Source organism: Triturus cristatus, chromosome 12 (genome assembly GCF_964204655.1).
Source record: "Triturus cristatus chromosome 12, aTriCri1.1, whole genome shotgun sequence".
In the NCBI taxonomy this organism is placed as follows: Eukaryota; Metazoa; Chordata; class Amphibia; order Caudata; family Salamandridae; genus Triturus; species Triturus cristatus.
In genome coordinates this window covers 771,590,564-771,616,754 of record NC_140595.1, presented here as the reverse complement: position 1 = coordinate 771,616,754, position 26,191 = coordinate 771,590,564, and the positions used below count along the sequence as shown (strand labels likewise).

Sequence of the window (26,191 nt, the reverse complement as noted above, 5' to 3'; positions counted from 1 at the left end):
TGTACATGGGCCATTTTGTTGTACAGTGCTGTCCTTGTGTGTGGCTTGGTACGACTCGTCCATGCGGTTGTGATGTTGGGGCCTGGGGTGCGCTCCGTACTTAGGAGGTTGTGGTGGGGGTGCGACTCTGACGTACACGGGTGTACATACACGGATGGGGGTACGACACGTGCAGGGGTGTACATACACGGGGGGTAGGACACGTACACGGGTGTACATACACGGGGGTACGACACGTACAGGGGTGTACATACACGGGGGGTACGACACGTACACGGGTGTACATACATGGGTGGGGGTGTACATACACGGGGGGTACGTCTCGAACGTTAGGGGGCTGGGGGGGAGTGTTGGGCGCGTATGCGGGCACATGTCTCCATGGTTGCTATGGGTGTTCGGTGCGGACGGTGTTTTTTCCATACGGTTGTAACATCGGACGCACGGGATGGATCGTGATTCCTCGGTCGGACTTCACTTTTCACATTTGTACGGTAAATCGTCCGAGGACGTGTCGGACACATTTTCCGACCCGAGGACGTGTGGGGAATAATTCCCAATGCAATTCGTATGGTCTTTTTCCCATGCGAATCGTAATTGGCAGTTTGTACGGCACTTGTACGATTCGTATGGTAAAAAGACCCGATACGAGTCGTACGGGGAATTTTTTTACCGGATCGTGATCGGCACCTAAGTCTTTAAACAGTAGAAACAACAGAAAATAAACTTTCTACCCATAAAATTTGCTCCAACTTCCCTTCGGGTTCAGTAAACTGGCTATTGGCGTGATTTACACAAATTGCAGAGAAAGCCATTGCTTTAAGTGGCAAAGTTGGGCTAGCCGTTTAAATCTGCTGTTCCAGTCTGCAGTAGAGGACTGGGAGACTTGTTTAACCTATGTCCCACCTAGGGTGGAAACATCTGTGTGTGGGAATTGTACACATGAGCTGTGTACCTAGGAGACTATGCAGCTTAATAACAAAAGCATTTACAAGAAGGGGAAGCAGTACTACAGGAGTACTTTTTTTTAACATACTTTAACATGCCTTTGTGAATCTTCCCCTAAAACATCCAATTCCCTAGTAATAAAAGTGCAAAGGCAGTACAATATTGTGTATTTGTATCAATTGAATATGATGAGCCTTTAAATAGTCCCATCTTATTTGCATTTTGGATGTTTTGGGGTAGTTCACAACAGTATGTAAAAACACATAAAGTAGTATTCTTGTAGTACTCTATGTACTCCAAAATGCATTTGTGAATATGCCTTTATGGGTGGTGTGAGTGGAGTTAAAGTAAGGACACAGTGAAGTCTGTACAAAACAGTACCTATGTTCAAAACCTGAACTACGGGTACTTTTTAGAGCCAAGTTCCAAACCTTCCTGAAACACCCACTCAATACCATATGTAATGGTATTTTTCGTGGTAAATCTGTGACAAATGTTGTCTCCCTGTTTGTAACGTGGCGATCTTTGCCACACAAATACAAAGTTAGAGGAGCACATTGACCTAAAGTAATGAGTTTTTAGCTATAACAGTAACTATTGGCAAATAGTCCCCACTTCCAGAGCATATATTATGCATGTTTATTCAAAGTCAATAAAGCACATGAGACAACATGAATATCATCTTGTCAAAAAAAGGGGGAGTTTGGATTACAAACGCCTGGATATTTTGCCCTGAAGAAGTCCCGTGAAACGGGGACGAAACACGTAGGCAGTGTTCCAGTTGTGTCAAGTCTTTTTGTATGACGTTGTTGCGAAGCATTAATAAAAGGAAAAAGAATAAAGAACATGGAGAGCTTTTCCCCCTTTTTCTGACAAGATAATGTTCATGTTGTCTCATGTGCTATATTGACTTTGAATATAAATGCATAATATATGCTCTGGAAGTGGGGACTCTTTTCCAATAGTTACTGTTATAGCTAAAAACTCATTACTTTAGGTCAATGTGCTCCTCTAACTTTGTATAGTCAAGTTTGGGGTATTCATAACGGTTAACCCCTAAGGTGAGCACTACCAAAAGTAGTAGGACAAACAGTGTGTGGGCGCTTCTAGGCCACAACCGTTGTCGTGTTTTATTGTACTATCTTTGCCACACAGGTGCACTGTGAATTGTTTCAAGCCTACTGCTGCTAATAAAATTATGACATTTGGAATGAGTTTTATAACTTAAAAAAAAAATGGAAGGGCATACTCATTTCACAGTTGACACATGCCTTTTATGGGATAAACATGTTTTCAACCCTTCCAGACATTAAATTAAGGCCATGTCATCAGTGACAGAAAATATGTAACAAAAAAAAAAATCAGTATATGTTTTTTACTACCTTTGTCTATATGTTTATCGCTCAACTTAAAACACAAAAGAAATTTCTATAAAAATAAGCAAATTCTTCAAGAAAAAGGAAATTCCAACTAGCACAAGCAATGCTTTGTTTTTTTTAACACCAGAAGCAGTTAGTTGGAAAGGCCATAAAGCATTTCCAAATGTATAAATTTTAGTTAAAAAGCAAGGCACATTATTCGGTGCCTGCAGCAAAATGAACTACTCCCTTCTAAGTATTTATTATATCTTTTAAAAACCGGTTTCTCCCTTCTTCGGTGTACTAGTTAAGAAAATACTAGTATGTAACTAGTTAACCTTTAACAATGTATGCTGATGTCAGACTAAACAAGACTACTGATTACTCCCCCCACCCTGCACATTATTCTTATAGAGCTTGGGGGGGGGGGGGCTGTGGAAAAATAATTTACAGCAGCCATCTTTGTTTTATGCAGAAATCATTCCTCCTACTGCCCCCACCCCTGAGAAAATATATATACATTTACATACATACAATATTTAATCTGTGCAATAACCAGATGAAAAGAGGTGATTGCATGATTGCTGCAGGATAATTCCGGACATTCAGTATCAAGAAGAAAAGGAAACAGATTCATCTGATTGAATTTCGGATTATTTTTGAAGGGTGGGGGCAAGAAATATTAAGCCAGCCATTTTGTCAAAAGGTTTTTTTTTTCTTTACGGAGGGGGGGTTGTTTAAATATAATTTAAGGGCGGCCATCTTTGTTTCTGTCTGTAAAAAAATATTCAGAAGCGCCCCTTTTTCTGGAATTTAAATAAGAGTTGTTTTGTTGTGAGGAGACAGATTAGTAAATTCAAGTAAGCTTCAGCCTTTATTTGTAAATAGCGTTGATTTTGTCAGTGTAGGGAGATTTTGTTTATACGTATTTACAAGCCAGGTCGGCGAAAGGGGAAAAGGGAGAGACAAGGCAGCCACGGGGGTGTGGGACCGGCGCCTCGGGGATGTCTTCCCCGCTGAGGGACGAGGACGACGACGAGGAGGAGATGGCGATGTCCGAGGAGGGGGAAGAAGAAGCCGAGGAGGAGGAAGAAGAAGACGACGACGATCGGGAGGACGATGAGGAAGACGAGGAGCGAGAGGCTGGGGTGACGCGACCCGACAGCCCGGAGGAGCTCTACTCCCCGCTCCCGCCGGCGCCCGCCGAGGACCCGGAGGATGAAGCGGCGGCGGCCGAGGCGACGACACCAGGTAAGCCGCGACAAGCTTTGCCTAAGCGACTGAACGTTCCAGGAGGGCAGGCGCGCGGGGTGACCGTTGGGCCGACGGTTTCAAGGGACCCCTTTTCGCTCTGCAGAGAGGGACAACACCAGCAGCGCGCGCCTAGATCAGAAGCCAGGTTTAGACACGCACTTTTTTTTCTTCTCTCAAATGTGTCTCACGCCGCCCCCCTTGCTAGAAACCGTCACCTCGACCGCGGTCGCGACCCCCTCGCCCCCCACCGCCTGTTGGCCTCGCGCTCTGACTGACCCCTCGCGTGCCCCCCGGGGCGTTTAAGTAGGAATCCCTGACAGGAGACGAGGCGCGCCGCGAGGGGTGTACAGTCACGGCGGCTTTGCTTAATGCGTGTGTGCGCCTGGTTCTCTGAAACGGCAGACACTCTGGTGTGCTTCCTTGCGGCAAAGAAGGCATTTTATACTTTTTGTTTTATTTTTGGAGTGTTCATTATTTGTGGGTTTTTTAAGCTGTGTCATCATTTGTGTATTTGACATTCCCTATATGTGTTGCATGCTTGAATTGTCCTTATGGCAAGATTATATATTTGAAACACTGTTTTTTATCGGGTTTTCTCTTTTCAAAACATTGTTTTTTAATCGGACATTCTCTTCTCTATTACTGTATAACACCAGACTTTTCCGCACTGCACTGCACTGGTGCAACAAGTTTTTATTAATTATTATTTTATTAATTCATTCAATTTAGCTATTAAATGTAAAACTCAAAATGCATAGGCTCCTACTCTCTTTTCACCCTCACAAAACATGCAACAAGTACGTTATTAACTTTTTTTTTGTTTTTCATATGGTTGACACAGTTACTGTTACAAATTGATGGTAGCCACAAATGTAACTGTTTATTTAACTCGTGTTCCGTTCGATATGTTACTTTGCTTTCCCCTCACAAAAAAAGATAATACAGGAATACAGACAACGATTAGGGCAGGGAAGGTGTTGCGCGTGTACTAATGCTTTGCAACCTGAGTGGTGCAACAGGTATTTATTAATTAATTCAATTTAGCTATTAAATGCAAAGGCTCCTACCCTCTTCACCTTCACAAAACATGCAACAAGTACGTTATTCACGTTTTTGTTTTTCATACGGTTTACACAGTTACTGTTAAAAATTGATAGTAGACACAAATGTAACTGTTTATTAATGTAGGGCTACAATTCATCTTCTTAAGTAGATGAAAGGTTGCGCCTACACGTCACGGTTGGAACCTGTGACCCCCAGATGCTTCTGCAGCCACACTGCGGCTGCATGTACGGGACTTTGTTTTAACAGTTTTAACCTACCTAGAGAGCAAGGGAGCACTGAACAAGAGTCAGAGGCCAGGAATGCCATTCAGAATAGTTTGCAAGTAGGCAGAATACTTGTGGGTGATGAGTTCTGAGGTGTACAGGTTTTCGTTTACATATCCTTTCTGAATTTCAAGAGGTTTCTTGTGCAGTTCTATTCACACGGATATTAGTTCCTTTTCTCGGAGGTTAGATGAAAAAGTCTGTCTTATAAGTGTATGTTTTGGCAGATCTGTTGTATCTGGTGTAATTGAGTTCTGGCTTTTAGTGCAGCGCTTTCCTCTTGAGGGTGTTGATTTCTCAATAATTTAATGAAGAGTAAAATCCTCGCCGAGTTAAGTGAGAAGTTGATTTACTTCTGTGTTGAACCAAATAAGTTACATCAACAAATTAAGCCCTTGTCTCTATTGTCTCGAAAGCATAAAATACAGTTAAGTCTCCTGACCGTATTAACTTGAGTTAAGGGGAGAAAGTTTAGCCAACCCATGTTTTGTTTTGGACCTGTGGACTCTAAGCTTTATCAATGATTGCCTTCAGTCTCGAATAAAGTTCAGTTCGGCCCCTAATAATTGCTTTCGGAACTCCGACTGTATGTAAGCTTTACAGCTTTTTGGTATTTGTCATTTGGTGATGAAATTTACTTTGTTCAACACATAAATCAACTTCTCATTGAAGTAATTCATGATTTTACTCTATAGGATTAGAGGAGCGCTATTCTTACAGCTCAGTTTTCAGACCCTGTGAGGCGTGGGGGTGTACAGTGTAGGTGGAGGCTACTGGGCTCCATCTGTGGTAGGTATGGCCTATTGTAACTGGGGTCAATCCTTCAATAGCTCTGCAAACCGAGCCAAGTAAAACCCTTTCTCCACTAGAATCTCGGGAGTAGTGAGAGAAAGCACTTATAGGCTTCTCAGAATGTAGTGTAGGGGCAAAAGCTCAGAACTTTACAGTTAACCAACAGACAAAAAATATAATGTCCAGCCCAGTGCTTATCTTTAAAGAAAGTACTTTATGCAGCCGTACTAAATGCTACAGAATTCAATTGAAATCACTCATAGGTTTGCAAACTAAGCTGCGTTCAAGGGTGAGGTGCTACAAACTCTTCTTCCTGTTATCCTCCCTGTAGTCACCCTTCGATATGATCTAAATCCCATATCTGCAATCCCCCAACACACTATAGGATTAGGCCCTGGTGCAGATAGCTCAAATATTCCTATTTATCAAATGTGCAACTACGTCTTTTATCCCTGGGGGAAAAAAGTTTTAGCGTGCACAGCAGATATGCCTGCACACATTAAAACTCTTATTCTCAGTGCAGGCTAAACCCTGAGATTTATCTGCTGGGTTTTGCAGCAGTTTGAGGGGTGTGGTGGATGGGGGCTGGGCTCCCGCCCTCCTGCAGGACCTTGCCAGCAGCCTCACTCGGGGCAAATTCGCAGGGGTAATTGGTAAACCAGATTTGGACGCCAGTGCTTGTCATCATCTGGCTTCAGATGGGCGTTCTGGTATGGCTGCTTGGGTCTTCCGGTCAACTCTCTTGCAGTGATGTCTTTCTGGCAGTGGTGACATCTGCATCAATCGGGAGTTTCTGCTGCGATGAACACCCAGCTTTCACTTGCAGCAGTGGCAGCACCATTCTCTTAAGCCCATGGAAAACTGCAGGGCGACACATGATACTTCTTCTGATACTGTTTAAAGAGCTCATGTGAACTGTGTAGAGCGATAGGGGTACCTCTCTACGACTTGGGTTCTCTCTCTGTGCAAGTGAACTTTCTCTGGGTTCTCCTCATGCCAGGAACATGTTGAGCTTCTCCTGGACAGTTTCTCTTCTTACAGGTTAGGCACACTCCTTCCCTCTCTCCGCTGACATACAGACTTCCAAGCACTTCAGGCAGACCCTCGACTCCTACAGCAGAAAGGGCAGGTTTCGTATGATGTCCCCTCACTTCTTGGACACTGGCTTTCAGACATACACTGATTACCACTTCAAGTTCTCTGACGAGCACCCCCCTCCTTATCAAGAATAACTTTGGAATTAAATCAAGTGGGGTGGTTTGGATCACGCTTTTATTCACTCTTTCTTGACAGGAGATGTGTAACCATTCATTGTCTATGATTTCAAAACTGGTTTGGGTTAGTTCTTTTCAAATTTAATTTTGAGGCTGCTCTCCAGGCTAACATTTTGTTCAAAATATTGGCTCTCAGAGCCCATGTAAGAGGCTGGCTTAGTATATGGCGCTCATTTATGTAAGTGTAGCACCCTGAAGTAATCCAGACAATCCTTATGGGGATTTTAGTGGCCTTAGACAACCTTAGAAAACTCTCTAAGTGGTAGCTGTGGAGAGAGGCCTTCAGGTTTAGTCCAGAAGGAGCGTAAAGCATCTTGTTTTACCAGATCTTAATCTTATTGGTATAGGTTAAGTGAAAAAGAATAACACAGTGTATTTATGAAAATCTATATCTATTATAAGACATTCCCAAACACATAATAAAATCCCCTACCCAGAGATATAACACAATGCACACGATACTTTGCAATAAAAACAGGTAAGTAGCACAAATACACAGTAGTCGCCAGGGGGAGACCATACCATATATTAAAATAGAGGGATGTGAATCGCCACTCGAGTTAAGACTGTACCCAGAGATTGTAGAAATGCTGGGGACCCAAGGAACCACCCGAGGTAAGTACCCAGGAACCACATGAAGGCCGTATGCAGAGTGGGAACAAAACTGTGTGCTCAATTCAAGTCAATGGGTAAGTTGCAGGTGCAATTTTAGAGAAGAAGGACCCTTCCCAGTGGACCCTGAAGAAACCCACAGGAAAACAGAAGGTTGGAGAGCCACCCCACCCGTGGATACCCTAGGAACCAGGATACCTACACCAGGGAAGCCGGGCGCATAGGTGTGAAGTGGCGTTGGAAACCGCACTCAAACTCAATGGAGGACTTCACGAAGATCTTGCTGTTGAAGAAGGTAAAAGTGTCCAGTGGAACCCAAAGGTGGATTAAAGTTTAGGAGTACCTGCAATAAGAGGGGACAGAGTCTATGCCACTCAGGAGTGACCAGGAGGCACGGGAGACAAATGCCCACCGATGTCGGGTGATACAGGAGAGTTGTCGATGACCTTGGAGCTGCAACTGTGTGGAACAGGCGACACTGTGGAGCCATTCACAAGCTGTCCCACGCCAGATGACGAGAGCTGAAGGGTCGTGTCCGTTCGGAGCACCAACAAGCCATGGGAACTGCAAACAGCATAGCAGGTGAAAAAGGTGCAGAGTTAGGAGCAGCAAGGTCCAGAGTTAGGAGCAGCAAGATCCAAGGGACTCACCACAAGCAGGGGTGTCAGAGTAGTCCCCGAGCAATCAGGAGAGCCTGAACCCACAGGCCGGAGGCACAGGAGTCGCAAGATGACCTCGAGCAGCTCACCAAAGATGTAGGCCCACAGTGCAAGAGATGTGCTGAGGACGGAGATCTTAGTCAGTGGAGATGCTTGAGGCTGGAGCTTCTTGCAGCCGGAAGATCTCTGATGAAGAGTGCCAACAAACCTTGGTAATGTCAAGTCGGCGCGTTGCGCAGGGGTTTGGTCCCTGCGGTTCTAACGAGGGATACCAGCCTCAAACTCTGTGAGAAGACAGCGCAGGCCTCAAGGAAGTTTGAGAACCACCACCTGCGTTACTGAGCATTTCGGAGTCCGTGGGAGCCTAGGAGCAGCAGACCGGTCGACTTGGTTGCTGTGCCTGCAGATGCAGGGAAGTCACTCCTCACTTCAAGGGAGATTCCTTCAGGTGTCTTGGATGTCTCAAGCCTTGGAAGGATCCTGTATGGAGCACAGGTACAGACGTTGCAGCAGATGAGCAGGACGACGAGACCAGGAGCAGCAGGAGTCTTCCCAGTTGCAGTATAGGTGCCCAGAGCAGAGTCCAGTGAAGTCCAGAGTGCCCAGACGTTCGACGATGAAGTGGTGTCTTGAACTGAATCTTGTCCCATGATTAATCTAAGGACCCACCACAGGTAAGCCCATAGGTCCCCTCAGGAAAGGGTTGGGACGATTCAGGGGTCCCTCCCAGAGGAGGGTCCGGACTGTGGGGATTATACTCCCATGTCCTTTGTCCAGTTTTGTGCCAGAGCGGTAGCCAACGGCTCCCTGAACTGGTTTGAACTGGATTATGCAAGGAGGGCACCAAATGTGCCCTTCAAGCAGTCTCAGTGGCGCTGGCAAGCGCCCCCACCCTCCCCCAATACATTAAACCCTGTCTGGGAGGTGCAGTAGCCCTAGCTTGCTATCCGGTTCTGGAAGACTGGTACCGGTAGCACTGAGGGCATCCCGAAGGGGCTTTACAGTGCATGGAATCATACCTCCGCACCGTTTATGGTGTGGGGGTATGATTCCAACATTTGTGATACCAAACATGACAGGGTTGGTTACAGCCAGTTTAGAGATGGTCATCGCGTAATGACACATGGCCACTCTATATGTCGTAATGGCTGATGCACTTACAACGGGGGAGAATGGACTCCGGAAGTAGTTGGGGTGCCCTGCTCATGCAGGGGCACCCTCACACTTAGAACCGAGCACCCTGCCTTCAGGACTGAAAGGCCTGCCGTAGGGGTGACTTATAGGTTTTAAGTGCAATTCAGACTACAGACCTGCTATTGCAACCTGTGTGAGGTGGTGCTTGGACCTCTCACAAAAGATATACGTTTCCTTATATCTGAGGTCACTATACTTAAAACCTATAAGTCACTCCTATATAAGGTCCTTCAGTCCTGAGGGCAGGGTGCTTGGTTATAAGTGTTAGGGTGCCCATGCATGAGCAGGACACTCCAACAAACCCCAGAGTTGATTCTCCAGGCTTTGTAAGTGTGTTCAGCCATTTTAAGACATATAGTGGGCATAAGTCATTACGAGATGTCTAAATATATAATGGCAGTGCCAATCCTGGTCATGTTTCGTATCCCAATCTAAAAGAGGAGGCCCCGCTACTCCAAGAGACAGGGTTCCATATACAACTTAATTGTCAACAATAAAAATCTCTTGGAGAAATCAATTCATTCAACCCTTCCACAGTACACTTCTTTCGGTCTCATGCACCACTCCACACCCGTTTTCGAAAGGGACCCAAACAACAATTCTTAACAGTAAGTATTTAACATATCTCTCTGAATAAAACAATTTATACAATTTATATGAAATTAATGTATTTTAAAACAATCTAAGAATCCAATAATAAAAAATATCACAAATTCACTGTATCAAGAGAGACAATACACAAGACATACACATTTGTCTTTAAAGGTTTGTTAACTTGAAGGAATCAATTGAAAAATATTGTTATCTATGCATTTTTTGACATGTAGATCACTGTCTCTCAAATTTAATAGAAAAAGAGAGCGTCAACGCGTTTCGGTGGGTTGACAGAATAGAACCACCTTCTTTAGGACAACAACAGATATTTTTATCCCTCTAATCGAATATGCAGTGTTTGCCAACTGTTTTCTTAGGTGAGGCACTACAAAGATTGACAAAGCTGGTCTAACCCACTTGAGCTTTAGGAATTAATATGAAGCTTTATTATTTATTGCTCCCATATCTGTTCGGAGCATATGATCGTGAGGGCAAGTTTTGATGGGCCTCATGTTGCTGTTCAGTGGGCACACTTCTCTTCAATAAAGTCCTATATATTAGGCTCAAAGTCCAAGTTCCAGGACATGGTCACTGAGGCTAAAAAGCCCTCCAGGTCCCTCAGGTTACCAACTGATTTCTTACTTTGGTTGCGCCGTTGCCTGTTCCGAACACATTTTTATGAACTCTCCAACAATTAAAGATGGAAGAGTCCTGTGCAATTCACTGTGATATTATAGCACTTTGCCTATCATGTTTCTCTAAATCGCTCTTCTTAAATGTTTTTTATATATTTCATCTGAGACACAGTGGCTGTCTTTCTTATGGTGTTGGGATGTGATTTTGGTCCAATCAATGATAAAATGATTAAATTGTATGGGTTACTGAATTGTACTCTTTGAATTATTTTAGGTACCCCTACTATTAGGTGAAGGATACTTTGTGTTGTGAAGGTCCTGAAGAAAGTGGTCTACACGTTCCACCGAACGGGCATCAGCCATATTCCATGCGCCCATCCCACGGCTTGGTCATGGAGAGTTATAATATTTGTATCCCCTTCTGACCAGGACATTTATGTGTTTTGTGTGGGTCTGTCTGCTAGTTTGATTGGTGTGAGTGAGTATGTATATGATTTTGTGTGCAAAATTGGAGTGATTTAGTTCTCTGATGTAGGGTCTAATGATGAATTATTAAAGATATATAATTTTTTACTCAAAAGGAAGAAAATTGTATAAAAATGTTCAATTTTATTTTATGAACGTATGTGTTTTTAAGTGAGACTTTCTAAATTTTTTGATATTATCAATTTATGAAAAAAAAAAAATACAAACATTGAATATGAAGAAATTTGATTTTTTTCCAGTTTCTGACATATAACCCATTGAGATTTATTTCCTAAAGGTAAAGAAATAGAGGTCTAGAGGGAGACATACTATTGTTTGTGTTTTTGGTGTCCCCCCCCCCCCTTTTCTCCCTGACCTTCAGTTTCAGCAGCAGGAGGGCAGACTCGTGTCTGTGGCTGGCAGCATCCATTTTGTGATGCCAGGGTCAAGAAAGCTGGTACCGGATGTACTGGTGTTGTCATATTTCTCCCTCTAGGAGGGTGGAATCATACCCCCCACACCAGTTACTGGTGTGGAGGTATGATTCAAAGGTGTTTGACACCAAACACGACATGTATCCATGCAGCTGTTTTAAAGTTTGCATTTACCATGAGGTTATAATGCACTTAAGTATATATGGTTGGCTGTATCATAAACAACCCCGGAATATAGGCTCAGAAGGCCGCAGAGGGTCTCTGCTCATGCATGGGCACCCTCTCACATAAAACCCAGCACCCTGCCTTCAGGATTGATAAGGCCTGCCATAGGAGTGACTGATAGGTTTATATGTGCAGTGATATGGAGTAGATATAGCGAACCTATATCTAAGTAAGCGGTGCATGCACCACCTTACACATGCGTCTGTAGCTGACCTGTGGTGTCATTTTGCATGGTCTCCCAGGGGTGGTATAATACATGCTGCAGCCCCTGAGAGGCCTCTGGGGTACCTATGCCCTAGGTACATAGTATACCATATACTAGGGACTTATAAGGGTACCCCAGAATCCAACCTGGAGTGTACCTTAAGTACATGCAATCAATTTAGAGGAGAAAGCAGATAGACTGGGGTCCTGAATAGCAGGATCCCAGTCAGACTATGTCGAAAACAGTGAAACATCAGCAAAAAGTGGTGGTAACTATCAGAAGCAGATCCTACTCTCCTACACTGTTCTCAATATTGACCGTTTAGACAGGTAACATCATTTCACAGAGTGGCAGCAGTAGAACAACACTTATTCCAGTGGACCATCTCAATAGGCACAGTTATAGGCTGTTCCATGTTAAACTGGAAAAGTGTTTGGTGAGTTTGTAACAAGTTTTTGCTTTGGGCATTGTAGAAACTTTGAAAACGCTGGTTCTAGGCCAGTAGTTATCTTGGAAATCATTCAGATGGCCTGCTCATCCAGGCCTTTGGCTCAGATATAATTTTAAGAGTATGTACAGAGATTCCTAAACTCGTACTCTTGACTTCCATGCTGTGTGGATATAAGATGAAACAGCACAAACTATTTTTTATCATTTGCTCTAATGCAAAGTTCTTCTGCTTTGTTACATTTCCTGATGTTGTGCTTAACAAAAAGCAGATGTAAATAGTATTTCCGATACTTGACGTTTGATGGCACAACACTCTACTCTAAATGTTTCCGGACCTCCCGGGGAACAATGGCACAGGTCTGCTCCCTCATCAGGCTATGTTGACCATCTTTTGGCTACTGAAGCTACTGGTAGGGTGTCCAATCGAAATTTTAGGTAGCGAGTTCTCTTTTTCACTGGGAAGATTTCTTCCAGGAAAGATTCGTAGCAGCATATTACCAGGGGCAGGCCTAAGCCTCAATAAATGAAAAAAAAGCTTTGGCCATATATTTGATGTATGGGTCAGCTCTGTTGGGGCATTCTCAGCAAGCACCATTACGTAGAGCATACCAGATTACAATCTGATCTTTCCCACCATTATAACCAAACATTGAGCCAGCACAGCAACATTTTCTTGTTTATTGAAACTTGTCTTGATTTTATTGAAGGCAGAGGCCAAAGTTACATAAATGAGGGAGGACACAGCGGGAAGAAAACATTTTTCGAATCATTATGATATTTGGGGTATTTCATCTGTAACAGAAATTTATATGGAATTATTAATTATTTTTTATCATAATTCTCATTGTAGTGAACAAGTTACTTACCTTCGGTAACACCTTATCTGGTAGAGACTCTATCTAGCCGCAGATTCCTTACCTTAAACTTATGCCCAGGTGTCAGACTGGATCTGGACATTTTTGTTACTCAGTACCCCTGCACGCCGGTAGGTGCCGTCATTCAGCTCTGCGTGGTATCGTCCATGCCAGACGTGACATGCGCAGTGCCTACATAGGTGCTACACCAGCATGCTGACATCAGTTTCTTTTCGTGACTTGTCATGCCAGAAAAGCAGAGCCACGAAGATCGCAGATGTGGAAAACGGGGACCCTGAAAGTGGGAAAACCATGTCCCTAGAAATCCGTTCGCAAAGCAGGCAGGATGGGTGGGTCTATAAGAAATCTGTGGCTAGCTAGGTTCTTTACCAGATAAGGTGTTACTGAAGATAAATAACTTGTTCATCTGATAGAGACTTTTAGCTGCAGATTTAGTACCTTAGAATACACACCCAAGCAATACTTTCCCAGGGGTGGGTCTTTGAAACTGTTTCACACTAAATAGTCCTGCAGGACCAAATGAGCAAAGTGCTCCTTGCAACGGACCTGATGGACCTGAAGCAGTTATGCTTCATTAACGTGTGCAGATAAGCCCACATCGCTGCCTGGAAAATGTCCATGACCAGAACTCCACATTCTAAGACAGTGGTCACAGCCTTAGCTCTGCTGGAATAATCACGCAAGCCCTCAGGGGGTTTCTACTTTGCCAATGCGTAGCAGTTCTTAATACAGAACATGATCCATCAGGAGATGGTCCTTTTTTGCCCGGCCTTCCCCTTCTTCACTCAGACATACCCCATGAAGAGCTGGACCACCAACCGTAACTCTTTTGTGTGTTCAAGGTAGAATGACAATGCTCTTTTTGGGTCCAGACAGTGAAGTCACTCCTCTTCATTAGGTGGATGCAGCAGAATTTAAAAGATAGGCGGGGTGATGGACTGGCCTACATGAAAGGAAGTGACAACTTTTGGCAGGAGGGAAGTTTAAGTGCGAAGAACCAGCTTGTCTGGAAAGATGTTCAGGTACGGAGACTTAGATGACAAAGGCTGAAGCTCACTGACCCTCTGGGCAGATGTTATTGCCACAAGGAAGGCCGTCTTGATGGTAAGGAGTCTGAAAGGGGAGTTATGCAGTGGCTCATAGGAGCGCACATCAGGAAGTGAGCACTAGATTAAGGTCCCACTGTGGCATGATGAAGGGTGACGGTGGGAATCGGTGTTGCAGGCCTTTCAAAAGGGATTGCTGATCTGGCAACCGCTGAGATGGCAGAAAGATCGCCCTTTAAGGTGCCAAAATCAGAGCCCTGCTGGGCAAGAGAAGGAATAAGCAGAAGGACCTGAGAAAGGGGAGCAGAAAGAGGGTCGACTTGCTTTTCTGCACACCATGACACAACTTGCCCCAGTGGCAGGTGTATACCATCTTTGTAGAGGGGTGCCTGGCTGCTAAGATAAAATTGCACACTTCAGGCAGAAGGTCGAAAGTTGTCAACTGTTGCCACTCAATCTCCATGCATGAAGCCGGAACGTTGGCAGGTTCAGGTGGGGAACCTTCCCCTGCTGTTGTGCCAGAAGACCCTCCCAGAGAGGCAGCCTGACCCGAGAACTGATAACCATGCTAAACCACTCAGCATTCCAAACTCTCCAAGCCCAGTCTGGAGCTACAAGGATGACTTGGGCCCGGTTGTTCCTGATTGTCTAGAGAACTCTGGGCAGGAGTGATATGGGCTGGAAGTAGTACAGGAGGCCAGAGCTCCACTCGAGACGAGAAGTGTCTCTGAGCTAGAGTCACATTGAAAACTTCAGCGTACAGAACTGCTACCATTGTGAGTTCTCAGCTGTGGTAAACCAAGGGTCTCCCCACTGCTGAGAGCACAATCTGAGTACCAAGATCTAGCATCATGCTACATTTGGTGTAATTCTCTTCAGAAGCTTTTGCTGTAGTCCTTCTTTAAAAAGTCTACGAAAAATACATGGGGATTTTGTGTTTTGGGACTCCCCTTTTTTCTCGGCCCCTGCTTGACGGATCACCCTGAAACTTTCCATGCACAAACTTGTCAAAAAGTAGCTCCTTTTTAGAAAGTTTTGTGGAGATTTGTTAAACGGTGCCAAAGTTATTAGCAACATAATAAACGTTTTTCCTGTGGAACAGCTTACCTAACTATACTACCCAGTGGCTACTGCCACCGGGTAATACATACATACAGATATGTATTCATTTCCCCTTGTGTTAGAAGGGTTAAATTGTCTGGTTGGATGATCGGAGACTAAGCATACAAGAGTCAGCACAGTGAAATAATTCACAGTTTTTGTATCTTGAATTCTCCGTTGTAATTAAAAGTTCTATCTTAAAAGCTGATCCTCCATTTCTCAATCATCAAGGAATCCTCATTTACGGTTCTTTAAGATGGAAGTTTGTTTGCCTCCTTGTTGTGGTTTATGTTGAGTCAATAAAGTAAACAAATCTCCTTGATGTATGGAGAAGTACACGCACACTATTTCTGACATTCTGTGATACGGCTATGCCATGCTAAAAGGACTGCAGTTTGGGTTAGAAGTTTATTGGCTCCGCAAGGTTCAGCAATCTAGATAATGTCATCTGGCTTCTGGAGTCGTTGAGAGGCAGGGTATACATTTGGTTTATAAACTGACAACATGCATTAGCCAGCCTTAAGCCAGACAGGCCGATGTCCAAAGTAAATGAAGTCCCAGTGTGTGTATGCCGCTTTTGGTTATTAGGATGTTCCTCACGCTTGTCCATTTAGGGATTGTTTGAGATACACCTCTGGATTTCTGTGTGTAATACAATTATGCAATAGATGAATTAAGTGATGTTGGGCTCTTTCTGCTCTGAGCAGATAAGCTTTACCATATCTGTGTGTGGAGTAGAAGCCTTTGCTTCCTCTTTATTTAGGTGCATGTGTCAAAAGTTGTATTTATTACACTTTGGAAGGTCTACATTTAGGTATAGGGTTTGCGTGCACAATCCTTCATGGAGTGGTTAGTTTGTGTGTAGTAGTGTGTAGAATAAAAATTAATTTGGCATAGAGGTAACAAGCGTACAGTTTTGGACTTTGTGAACTAATAATGTTTGTCATCTTTGAAAATATTTCTTTAATATAGCTGAAGTGTTCTGCCCACACTGGTCTGCATGGAAGCATGGTAGTCTGCATGGAAGCATGGTAGCCTATACATGGGCTAATGTCAAATATGACAGTAATCTGTCACTTCTATCTCTGCTCTGCTAAGATAGTCATTTTAACTGTGTGATTAATTTTTTTTTTATTTATTAAGTTTATTGCATATCAGTTCAAGTTTACAGTACAGGAACAAAAGCATACTTGTAGCATTGGATAAAAATATCGAGCATATCCGTGCAGAAAGTAAAAAACACATTTTGCACCTCCCCCCAGCTACTACCATCTCAATAATAGTGCAAGTCCTAGTAATACTTTACAACATCAGTCGACCTATGTCCCCTACCTCCCGTCCTCCTAGTCGCACACTTTCTACGCAGTTACTCCGGCCCCTCTGGTGTGTTGGCAGCTTAATTTCTTAGGCGTGCGGCAAAGGGTTCCCAGATGTCTAATGGTCTGGATCGCTTTGGCATGAGTTCCCAATATGTATTGAGTTGTTCTTGACAATATGCAGCATCCTGTAACCATGCAGCGTGTGCGGGTGCTGGGCGCCGGCCCCAATGTATTGCTACTCTGCGCTTGACTAGTAACAGCAATATTGCCACCAGCCGGTGGCACGCCACAAGCCTCTTCTCGACATATGCCAGCAGGCAAGTCACAGGGTGCGGTGCCAGATGAGTCCCCATGATGCAGCCAGTTGTTTCGCAAACCCTCCTCCAGAACTCCGCCACCCTTGGGCACTCCCAGGCAAAGTGAAGGAACGTGGCGCCCTCTGCAAAACAGCAGTTGCAATTCAACGTTTGGCGCAGCCCTATTGTGTGTAACTGCAGTGGTGTGTGGTATAATTTGTTGAGATGTTTAAAGTGGATCAATCGCAGTCTGTAATTGGGGGATAAACGTTCTGTCTGCCCACAGCAATATGCCCATCTTTCTTCCGGGAACTTGCTGCTCAGCTCCAGCTTTCACTCCATACTCGTCAGAGAAGTGCCCTGCTGCGGATCTTCATTGTGATCGAGTAGATTCTGGCAACCATTCTCCAAGGGGACCCAGTGGCAAACAAGTGCTCCAACTCCTCCAAGGTCGGAGGGGGTTCAGGGAAAGTGTCATATGTCGCCCTGCAGGTCGCACGCAATTAATAATAGAGCAGCGTGTCCAGCGCCGTGACTGCCTGCGTGGAAAGGCTGGGCAGTGAGTCAAGAAACTGTCCCCGGGGAAACAAGTCTGCAATAGTTTTGATTCCCACTCAGTGGCCCTACTCGCCGCATCTTTGTCCCGCAGAGGGGGAAACTGTGGGTTTTCTGACAACTGGGCCTATGGGGCATGTAGGACCAGGAGGCCAGCCCGGCACCTGAGTCCATCCCACACCCACTTCACACACTCTACAGGGTCTTTTTCGCCATGGGGCTCCATGTCTTTGCAGAATACAGCTGTCCTCAATGGTAACGGCGCCGCCCGATCTGTTTCCACTGCAATGTGAGGCTGAAAAGGAGTAGGATGCAGCCAGTGGTGCAGGAAACTCGCCTGTGCACTAAGGGCGTACGGCTGCAGGTCCGGCGCTCCCATTCCAGCACTCTCGAATGGCAGTGTCAGTACCTCATAACGCACCCTGGGCTGACGGCCCGCTCTGGCCAGTGCTATCAAATTAGACCATAGTCTTTTAAAAAACCGTGACGTGAGGGGAATTAGAATGTTTATATTATAAAGAGGTATAGTAATTTAGGGAGGACCACCATCTTCGCTATCGCGATGCGTCCGGCGAGGGACAGCGACAGCCTAGTCCAGACTGGTATGCGCGACTTGAGCCACTCGACAGCACAACCATAGCTTGCCCTCCAGAGCACCTCTACATCTCGACTCAGCCAAATTCCAAATATTTGACGTGCTGAGTAGCCCACTTAAATGGGTAGTTTGTGGGACAAGGGCCAGTCAACTCGGTGAGTGGGAAAAGTACTGATTTTCCACAGTTAATTTGTATACCTGAATACCCTCCAAAGCGTATTACATCCCATGTCAAGGGTGAGAGAGTAGTACAGGAATCACGTATCTATATAGGGTAATGTCATCCGCATACAGCGACACCACCAGCCCTCGAGTGGCAAATCCAATTCCGCATTCTGCGTGATGTTGCCATAGCCTGGCGGCCAAAGGCTCAATGGCGACAGCGAAGATAAGAGGGGACAGGGGGCATCCCTGCCTGGTCCCTCGGGCAATCTCGAATTTCTCTGATATTTGCCCATTGAGGCACACACGGGCCATTGGTTGAGAGTATAAGAGCAGATGAAGCCGGTGCTGAACCCAAGTCTTGTCAAAAGAGTGAAGAGAAATGGCCATTCTAGCATGTCAAATGCCTTTATGGCGTCAAGGAGAGCCGCTACTGCCGGTATAGAGGGATGGAGGGGATGCATGACTGAGAAGATGGTGCGCAGGTTGTGTGAAGTCCCATGCCCAGGTATAAGGCCCGACTGGTCCGGGCGGGCTATCCGGGGCATGAGCGGTAACAATCGGTTGACTAATAGTTTTGCATATATTTTTGCATCAATATTTATTAGGGGGAGGGGGCAGTAAGAGTCGCACTGCTCAGGTGGCTTGTCCGGTTTAAAGATCGTGACTTTTAAGGCCTCGCCTAGTGATGGCGGAAACGGGGACACCGTCAGTGACTCATCGTACATTTCAATAAGGTGTGGGATAAGCAGATCAGTGTATTCTTTGTAGAAGGCGGGCATAAGCCTGTCCTACCCAGGAGCCTTGCCAGCCAGTGGCTCAGCAATGATGCGAGTGATCTCTTCCGAGGTTATCGGTGCATCTAAGTACTCCCAGTGGCCTGCTTCCAACCATAGTAGCTCTATAGTGTCTAGGTATGCTTGTAATTCCGTCTCGTCGGCGATCCTACCCGCCGTATACAGTTTGGCGTAGAAAGAAGGCATTACCTCTGGGAGTGCAGCCGGGGAAGTGACCATTAGGCCATCATTGGCGTCTTTTAATTCCGCAACGTAGGCCGAGGTCTGTGGTTTGCAAAGTAGCCCTGCTAGGGTCTTGCCGGGTCTATCAACCTCCCCATATCGTCTTACCGCTGGCTCCTTCCCTAGGTATATTCGCTCTCTTTCAACCTCCTCAGTGTACTCCGATATCTTGTTCCGGATATGTGCCAGTGTAGTCTGTTTGAGGTTAGCAGCCTGCGCAAGCTCCAGTCTCCCAATGTCGGCCTCTAACCTACGTGCCCCTTATTGCTCGCAGCACCCCTGCCTGTTTCGCAATACATTCCCCTGTATCACAACCTTAAAGGCCTCCCATAATGTAGATGGCGATGCCACTGTGCCTGTATTGTTTGCGAAGTATTCGGCTATAGCGGTGCAGATTTCTTCATAAAAGCAGCGTTGTGTAATGAATGCGGGGTAGGCACCAGAAAAACGTGCATGGGGATGTCTGCGGTATTGTCAGTATCAGGCGTACTGGGGCATGGTCGGAGAGCGTCCAGAGTAGGTGTTCTACCAATGTCGCCCAGGTGATCACATCCCTGGTCATCAGCCAATAGCCAATGTGGGACCAGGAGCCGTGATATGCAGAACAGCAAGTGCAACCCTCTGTGTTCCCGGTGTGTGTATCTCCAGATGTCTACTAACATATTATCCTCCACTATGGCCCTAAGTGTGCCCACTGCCAGTGGGTGATGCTGTCTGGCCCCAAAGTGATCCATCTGACTGTTTAGTGCAACATTGAAGTCCCCACCTCACACCACTGCTCCAGAGGTAATACTGGCCCCAGTCTCCAGATCCGCGGGAAGAAATTTGGGTCATCTTGATTTGAGCCATATACTGCTGCTAGCATCAATGGCTGCTGATACAGTCTCCCTGCTAAGATAACATATCTCCCCTTCTTGTCTATGAGTGTTTGGGTACTGGTCCATAGTAGCTCCTCCTTAAACAGGATGGCAACTCCCCTTCATAATTAGAATATACTGATGAATATGTTTCACCACACCATGGGGCTCGGAGTTTGGGCTCAGTGGTCTCTGTCAAGTGTGTCTCTTGCTTGCAAGAAGCACACATCTGCTCCCTGTCTAGCGAGATAAGCATGTACTAATCTCCGATAGTCGTTAAGACCCCGGACATTCTAAGGATGCGGAATTCCTATAGCCCGACGCCCGGAATGTATTGTTTGGGGTTAAGGGCAACATGTTTTCATGTGTATTTTGTCCTTGGGACAAGTAGGCTCAACCCCCTACAGTACAAACACCTTGGCTGTCAGTTTATAGTATCACATTATGATCAGGGAAGGGCATTGTCTACAGTTAAGGTAACCATTGTCCATGTGTTCATGCTGTTCAAACTTATTCATGGTTCATTAATGCAAAGCCTTTATTATTAGGGTGTGCACTAAAAGTGTAATGTTGTAAGCTCGGCCTTCACTACTGACAGTGGTTCCAGTATAAATGTGTACACAAGTTTTCAAATTTAAGTAACATGAGGCTATTTATAATGCTCCCAGAATGCTCTCTGATTATATGCAAATATTTGCAGAAGCTTAAAAGCAAGAGTGATGATTCTTTGTTTTCAAAATGAAATGTTCACAAAAAAATGCAAGTAGGATTTTTTTTTTTGCTAACTACTGTAAGATTTTAGGTACCATATCTTTGAAGCATCATTTAGTAACATGTTGATGTATGCTTGTATTTCCCATAAATATTCATAATGAAAAATCAGTGTAACCAGTTTAAATAGGATTATGGGAAACACAAATAAACAAGCATTGGCAAAGCCAGTAGGTCTGAAATTGGTGGTCAGCCTTCTGGTTTGGTCAATGCGTGACTTGTTTAGGCATGATTTAAACCTTATCTGTGTGGGAGCTGCTGGGCCCTCGCCATTCTAACAAGCATTGGCAAAAGCAAAAATAGTTTTTGGTCTCAAAAAGGACACATTGCCAAAACAGTTCCGGGCACTGAACAAAACTACTTTATGTGCCAATATGCTCCTTGTAAAAGAGCAGAATACTGTCACTCACAGTAAAGCCAGCTGATAGACCGAGAGAGAGCGAGAGAGACAGCCAGAATTTTATTAAACAGAAAAGGTCATGGTTAATGCCAGGCCTAATTAGAGGCCCAATTATTAAGGAAAGTCTCCAAAGTGCATCCATGGTATATATCCTTGCATTAAGTGCAATATACAGTTTCTGTAAATTCACAAAAATTGACAGAAGTACTCCTAGAAAATATTTGTGAACTCCATTTTAGCATGAGCAAATGTGCATGTGTAGATTTGCTCATGTGAACATCTGAATGTTTCAAGTTCACTTTTCCTCCAACCACTTTTTTGCCAACTTTGGAAAAAGTTTTATGTCTGCTACTGTCAGGAGTAAATGTCCAACCTTTTTCAGTATGTGAAAAGATTAGAAAAGAGTTGGTGAAAACCCTTAAAACATAAAAATTAGTAAGTTTGCACAGAGTCAAAAAGACATTCCAACCCTTGAACTATTGCTTACCACTACCTTCAGCCCCAGTATGTAGACCTGCAGAAACGTAGCAACATAAGGGAATTGCTAGTATTCAAACCCTACTATGGTACGAGCCCTGGCATAATTGGATAGGCTATATCAGAACTCTTATATAATGAGATTGGTGCCTTAATTTGTCACTGCATTACATGGCACAAAAGGGACAAGTGGATTTTGTTACAGGACAAGTAGATTTATGAAGCAACCTGCCGCATGGACAAGTAGATATTTTATTAAATTCCACACCCCTGCATTTCATGTCATACAGGTAACTTTAGCCATGTGGGGCTGTGCATGTTATGGGCATGAGGTAGTGTGAGGAAGTGAGTTAGACATTGTGCAGAGGAGGGGGGCGCGGGCTCACTGTGTGTGTCGTGGGTATTGCAAACAGATTACCAAGTACACCTTTCAGCCCCATGACCTGCAAGCCTTGTTTTCTAACCTGTGAACATACCCCACCCTCCCTCACAGTACCCCGCAACAGTAAAACATTGTGAAGAAACCGCAAACTCTCCAAACCACCCCTCCCTCCCCACCCACACCAACCCCCCCCAATTAGGTTGGGACAGTCCACCCACCCTCCCCCTTCACCCAACGTGTTAAGACTTTAAAAGTTCTTAGGGGACTATCAGGTGGGGGCACGGCCTCTTCCAGCGGTCACCCCCTGTCAGCAGGGACGGGGTGGCCAAGCCATATTCAGATAAGTGCAGGGGTCATGGAGGGGTTACGCTGATTGAGTAGAGTAGGGCTTACGGTATTTCCTGTTTCTGGAGGATCCGCTTGGCTGGGATGAATTCACGGCCCGCAGCCTGGACCGCAAATGTGAAGTCTGTAAAAAAGGATAATACGTTGCTCTGATGTAGCACTTCTCCCATTTCCTGTGCAGAGCGCAGCACAGTGTCCTAATCACTGTAATTTAGCAATTTGGCAAGCTGGCGCCCCCGGGGGGTGTCTAGGCCCTAGTGATCTATGTGCTTGAGTTCGCGCAGCAGATTTGCCACGAAGTCCTCCATCCTTGTGATAGCAGTGGATTCCAGTATTCCCATTATATGGAGGTTGTTGTTTATTCGGTAATGCGATTCCCGGTCCTCGTTCTTTGCTTTAATTAGTTCTAACACTTTGACCATTTTTAGCAGCCTCTGCTTGTCCTCTGCCAGGGCATCATCATTGTCCGACACTCTTGCCTCCAATTGCGTGGGTTTTGCTTCATGGGTGTCCACCCTATTTTTCACGTGGTCAGGGTGGGCAGACAGTTGATCCAGCTTCGAGTCAATAGTATTAAGGTTGGTCTTTACCTCCAGGAGCAGCGATCGTCATCACGGGTGGCAGCATTGTCTGTTTGCGTAGCTTGCTACTCCGCCTCCAGAAGGGGCTCCTCTTGGCGAGTTTGCCTCCTGCTCTCGAATCTGAGTTTGAATTGCTTGGCATCTTCTTTCCTCATGATGTGCGCAGGGGGACCCCAGGTGGTCTGCGATGTGGATGGCCTGGATGCTTTGTATCTGGGTCACCCCCTTGTGGTCTTGTGCATGCTAAGCGTAGTGGAGCCGGTTTGCATCAGCTCAGGCCATAGTGGCTCACTGCAGTTCTTGCAGGCCTTGTCTATAATCGATTGCCTGGGGGGGTGGGGGAGGGGTTGGTGCAAATGTTTATTTGCTTTAAGCTGGAAGCTCCTGTGTGCCCGCTGGTTAGCGCCGTGCAGGGGGTGCGAGGTATAACTTCATCTGCCCTGGTGCATCAGCGGGGATCAGGCCTTGGCAGTTATAAATGTCGGGTATGGCCCTAGCAGCTCGTCTGGCTCACCATTCTTTCTTTGGCTTTGCTGTGTCCAAATTGTTATTTGCTCTATTATTGACAGCTCCTATGCGCCTGTTAGTTGGCGTTGTGCCGGGGGTGCGAGGTATCACTTCAGCTGCTCTGCTGTAGCCGCATTGGTCAGGTCTTGGCAGTGGTAGGTGTTGGTGCAGCCCTAGCAGCTCGTCAGGCCCACCGATGCAGTTCTGTTCCCCACTCTCCGTTCGCTGGTCAGCCCGCCGAAGGGGGGGGAGCGAGGACTCAGTCGGGCGAGTGGCTCCCACCACGGAGGAATTTCAGGGACCCGGGGGAGGTGCCGATCCACTCCTACGCTGGCAGGGAGATCGGACCGGCACTCGTCGATTCTGGGCCCAGTCCCAACACCACGCACGGGCCTCTCCGGTTTCAGTGCACCCACCCCAGCAATGCCCCCATCCACCTACGGCGTCCACGACCTGCTTAACTGAGAGTCTTGTACGCGGTCTCTGCCTCGACACTCGTCCGGTCTCTCGGCTGTAGCTGCTCTCACAAGCTGGGCTCAGCGACGTCACAGCTACAACCTCCGCAGCTCCTACCACGGGTCGTCCCCAGCAGGTATGGTCTTCCAGGTAGTTTTCTCTCATCACCATGCAACTTCAGTGGGCTTGTGGCAGTCTGCAGTCCTTTTCCACTGGTTGCCGCAGCACCGGCGCAGCAGCAGCTCCGGTGTGGGAGCAAGCTGCCTGCACGGCCCTGATGGATGACCGCTTGCTGGCCACGTCTCGTCTGGTGCGGATTTCCTCATTTCCCGTGCCATACGACTTCAAGAATTCACGATTTCATGCACCCTAGGGGAACAGGCACTTCGGCAGTCAACCAGGGGACTGTGAGGGACACCTGGTCCACAGGATTACTCCGGATTTTAAGACTGGGCTGGCAGAGCCCACTCAAGGTGCGGCCATCTTGCAGGTTGCGAAGCAACGCCCCCCTCCCTCCCACCCCAACTTTTGATAACTTGATACTCAGAAATTAATGTGATGCTTTGACTAAAGGGAGAAAAATGAATAGGGCAAGTTTCACAGTTCTGGCGAGAAACATCATTTTTCTGCTTTAGGGAATGCCACTTCTCCAGGACTGGTATCATGTGTAGCGTCCTCCCCATCCTGGGTACACCACACACGGAGCTTAGTTTTACACATTAATTATTTGTCTGGATGTAACTGCGAACTCTACATTGTAAACCAGTCTTCATTGCATTCCGCTCTAACACTTATGTTTCAGTTCTACAGAGTCCATCAGGAGCCAAAAAGGTTCCATAATTTCTAACTTGCAAGACACAACATGCCCCCTGGGTTAAATAAAAAAATTCAATTTTTTACAAAATATATATATTTCACACACAACTGAGCTTGGACACCGACCGGAGTACTCTCCGTGTTATGGGTACGTTTCTTAGAATCTTCATCACTATTGCTGAATTTATACTCCGGCTGTGATAAACTCTCGGAACCGTGTTAGAGACTACCTTCAATTTATCTGACAATACTTGAAGAAACCCTGATTGATCTATTTGGCTTCGTCCCTGATATTTATATTTTGCCTTACACATCACCAGATTTATTATATTGTTATTTCCCTGAGGAAGTCTGTTGGGCTTTCCGCCCTCTGACGAAACACGTGTTGGCTACAATTATCTATGAGATCTACTGTTTGGCTACAATCATCTATGAGATCTACTGCTTAACATCTGCAATAACGAAAACAATAAAGAAGAATACCCACATACTTATGGATGGGACTCTCTTCTTCGTAAACCATTACATTTCTGATTAATTACTGTCACTCTTGTTTGCTCGGGAATAACCCAATGTTTGTGTTTCTATCTCCGTTTACTCTGTAACAGAGATCTTTGGGATTCAAAGTGGCTGTTTCCCGTTTGTTCCTTTGAGCATCAACTTTGAACTGTTTATCTCATCTAAATGAATATTGATTTTGCGCAATGTATAACCTAGCCATGGTCGAAAGCTTTCCTTAGTAGACACCACTTGAAATGTTTCTGCATCAAATGGTGCATCAGAATTTCTTTTCCGAATTTGCCGTGCGAGCACTGGAACTCCTTTCTTAAAGACGATGTTTTTCGCATGTCGTCTTTTGTCAGTGTAGGAAAGTAGGATCTACTTTTATGGTTACCCCCACTTTTTGCTTGGTGTCAGTATGTTTTTAGGTCTGCAGTTGCCGGCAGCCATTGGGTTTTGCGTGTTTTTTTTTTTTTTAAAAGGCACGCAATTGGGCAAAGGCGGGCACATGTCCCGCCTTTGCTCTGCCCATTCCCATCCGTGTCTAGCACGCACAGCAGCGCACGTTCGCCTCGCTGCCGCTGCCGCGCTCCCTCGCCCCCGCTCCTCTGTGGTGCGCACGGACCACTGGTTTCGATTCCCGCTCCTCTGTGGTGCGCGCGCACCACTGGTTTAGATTCCGTGCTTGTTTCATTTATTACTGTGG

The 26,191-nt window shown here is 45.6% G+C and overlaps 1 protein-coding gene across 7 annotated transcripts in view; it reads left to right on the top strand.

Moving 5' to 3' along the window:
* Window positions 1-2,817: 2,817 nt before the first annotated feature.
* Window positions 2,818-26,191, top strand: part of CHD3 (chromodomain helicase DNA binding protein 3) — a 1,560,957-nt gene continuing 1,537,583 nt past the window's right edge. For all 7 annotated transcript variants that reach the window (XM_085639027.1, XM_085639025.1, XM_085639026.1 and 4 more), the window contains exon 1: window positions 2,818-3,554. In XM_085639027.1, the coding sequence (XP_085495153.1) occupies window positions 3,308-3,554 (247 nt within the window). In that variant the 5' untranslated portion in view covers window positions 2,818-3,307. The remainder of the gene's footprint in view (window positions 3,555-26,191) is intronic.